Source organism: Physcomitrium patens, chromosome 24 (genome assembly GCF_059467195.1).
Source record: "Physcomitrium patens ecotype Gransden chromosome 24, ASM5946719v1, whole genome shotgun sequence".
Classification (NCBI taxonomy): domain Eukaryota; kingdom Viridiplantae; phylum Streptophyta; class Bryopsida; order Funariales; family Funariaceae; genus Physcomitrium; species Physcomitrium patens.
The window spans coordinates 4,914,566-4,918,012 of NC_143433.1; the positions used below are offsets into that span (position 1 = coordinate 4,914,566).

General features: G+C 35.0%; 1 protein-coding gene across 1 annotated transcript; it reads right to left on the reverse strand.

Annotated features, from left to right (window-relative positions):
• Positions 1 to 178: 178 nt before the first annotated feature.
• On the reverse strand, positions 179 to 2,209 carry LOC112276388 (DNA-directed RNA polymerase I subunit RPA12). Its single transcript, XM_024507665.3, has 5 exons — positions 2,080 to 2,209; positions 1,796 to 1,836; positions 1,217 to 1,312; positions 921 to 977; positions 179 to 774 (listed from the first exon to the last, which is right to left on the reverse strand). The coding sequence occupies exons 1-5, from the start codon at positions 2,198 to 2,200 to the stop codon at positions 697 to 699; spliced, it is 393 nt and encodes a 130-aa protein (XP_024363433.1). The 5' UTR covers positions 2,201 to 2,209; the 3' UTR covers positions 179 to 696.
• Between the last annotated feature and the right edge of the window lie 1,238 nt (positions 2,210 to 3,447).

Below are 3,447 nucleotides of genomic sequence, written 5' to 3' on the forward strand. Positions count from 1 at the left end.
AACTATTGTTATATATCTGCATGTAGAATAGAGTGAACGGTGATGCTGAATACTAAACCATCTGTGCACAAGATCAAACTCATGGCCTATCCTTTAGGCATATGCTCATATGAATAGACTCCACGCTACGTAAACTTATGATAGCCAAGAAAACCTAACTGAGACAGGACACTCGCAGTGCGCATGATCAAGTCACAATTTCTGTTCATTTTTCATCGTGCAGAACAAAAAGCTTCAAAGCTCAACTACACACTCAAAATTAACACTCAAAATTAACAGATAATTTACTATTCGACACTTCGGCTGCTTTGAGGAAACCGAAATATGTGAAGCAAGCCTGTTGATATGTGTTCTCGTACATCCCGCAATCTCATCAAACCCGATCGATATGCTGTTTCACTTCATGTGCTGGGTCGTATTCCAACTGCTACAAAAGCTCTTGACTGTAAAAATCTCTGTGAACAATGTTCCCCAAGGTTGAACACCAGCTCCTAGATGTTCAAGCTTTTTTAAAACTCAAGTGCACATATCATATCCTCTGTTTATGTTGGTTTATAAAGTCCAAGTCCTGATTGCGGTCATTGCAGTTTGTGCAAATCCCTAATCCTTAGCCATAATGGCATCTGCTAATACAACTTGGTCTCTTAAATTGTAGAAGAGTCGCAAATACACCAGAACCCTGAAATTCTTCGTAAACTACATATTTTGAGAGAACTTGTGATGACACTTAGGACATTCATAGAATACTGTTTGCCCCTCATCTGCTGATCGTAGCTGCAAACAATAAACCCTTGTCAGCGAATGCCAAACAAAGATTCGGGACACAAGGTTTGTGCTTACATGATTCTGGAAATAAAACTGAGGATAAGTACAGAGCTATCTTAGAAAGCACCAACACCTTGCATCAGTCAAAAACATACCTGCTTCGTGTAGTACTCCAGACTTGGATTCTTGCATCTTGGACACTCATCATTCACCTTGGATAATTAAGCCAAAAATGGATCAGGTGGATAACGAAAGATTCAAGTTTACCGTTCTAGCTGAGCATTAAATATGGACTTCTCTGAGACAAACTACTCCAAACAGAGTGCAACAGTAACGCTTGAAACAGCTGCTTGAACACAAAACCCTACATCACTTTTAGAAATCATTTAATTGACAGGTTCTCATCGCACTTCAAATTACTAGGATCTTTAAATCCAACGAATTAACTTACTACGGCTCGTTGTTGCATTTCATCGCTTTCTTTAGCTTTTACTTGAGTCTCCTCAGGTTGAATAAGTAAATCCACTCCTAAGCGTCGCATAAAGTCCTGCGTGTAAAAGCGTAGCAGTATGAGTTGCAGGTTGAAACACACTGGGGTTGTTGTCGTAAAGAGGATCCACTCTGACCATATGCTTAACTTTTCCTTCAATGATAAACAAAGTGAGTGCTTCAGACAATATGAGACTAGATTCAAGTATAGCCTGATAAAGCCTGGAGTGGAATTTGATAATCCATCCAAATTACGCCCGCGAATCAACTGTAATATTCACACATTCTCGCATACAATTGAATTCATACACACTCCACAATCTGTTCAAGATTATACGGAGTAATAATTCACTTACTAGATTCTCGTACACAACCAAAACAACAAGAGGAAAACACAAAAACAAAAATAAAACAAAAAAAGGCAATTGTGACATGATTCAGGGTTTAGGGTTTAAGCGACAAGGTCAATCTGCTAACACTCACGTCTACAAAAATCAATAACATGGTGAATGCGGACTCAAAATTAGAGTGGGGCGCATACCTGGGGAGTACTTCTATACCATATCTCCTTCCCCTGAAAATCTGCCAATCAAACCCGACAAAGAAAACAGAGAAGTTCAGCCTCACAGAATGCTTAACATCACGACCGTATGCAAAAGATTCCAAAAACCCCCTGAAACGAAATATTTTACTGTCTGACCAATCAAGCAGGAGAAGATTTGAAAGCACCTAGAGCAAAAGTTAGAAGAAAGCTCGCAACCCGTCCAGGGATAGGGAGAAGAAGAAGTAGAAGAAGAAGAGAAAGAAGAAAGCAACGACGAAGACCTTGAACGGAGCGCTGATTGTGGCAGAGGAGGCAGGAGGCGAAAGACGCAGAATCGAAGGACAGTAAGGAGCCACAGAGATTACAGAAGAGGCAATCCTGTTGCTCCTTGGCGCCCGCCATCGCTGCTACTGCGTTCTCTGCAACAGCATAACCTCTTCCCCCCAATTCACCTCTGGCTCCCGATTAGGGTTTTTTCCCCTGCCTATGACCAATGGGGTCTCCTATCACCGAGAATGGCACCTAAAGCCATGGTAACTTGGATATTCTTCGGGGCATTCATAGGACAAATGGTGGTTTTCATGCTAAATTAAAGATAGGAATACATATATATATATATATATAAACATACATATGCACATTGATATTTATTTACTTATTTACTTATATGAGAAATAATAAGACAAGATTTTTTAAAAAATATATATTAAAGAAGAAGAAGAAGAAGAAAAGAGAAAATGAGTAATTTTTTCGTTTTTTTTTTTTTTTGATTTTTTTTTTTTTTTTTCAATGTGCTTAGGTTTATTATAAGGTTTTTCATAGATTATATCCTTAAGAAAAAAAAACCTGGTTCCATCATTTGAAGTCCAAAAAACAGTTTTGTTGGGTAATTTTTTGGGTTTCCAAAACTGGAAATTGAACAATGAGGAAATATTACTTGCTGGGAATCTCATTTATTGCAAGTGTAAAATTAATATTGGTTAATAATTTTAATAAATAAATAAAAGTAATACTATTCAAGTAATATTTTGCATATAAAATATTGTTATTTCAATTGAATGGTTTGATTTATAATACAATCAAATGTAGATGTATTTATTTTTTAATCCTAAAAATAATTAAAGTGGCAAGAAAAAACATAGTTATCTATGACATAATGTCATTTGAATGAGGTTCTATTCAAACACCATTCACCAAATCTTCTTATTATTATTCAATTTTTTTATGTTATTTATAATGTAAAATTAATGTCATGTGTGCATGAAACTTAAAAAACTAAGTTTGTTTTGATATATATCAAAAAATATATAATTAATCTTTTAAAAATATATATAATTTAATTTCGTTTCTTTTACATTAAAACATTTAAAGTATTGGAAGAACATGATTTAATTATTTAGAAACAACGTAAAATAATTTTAAAAAAATATCATATATATCCCTTCAATATATTGAAATATTAAGAATATCTTTGCATTCTTAATAATAAAAAAATGTACCCTCAAATATAATAAGATATCACTAATATGACAAAGGCACAACTATTCTCATGGATTCCATTTTTTTTGAATTCGTATAGAGCAAAACCACATGCCTTTATGATGTCACTTGTAGTTAGAACTTAGCTTGTTTTTTTTTCATTATGCCTT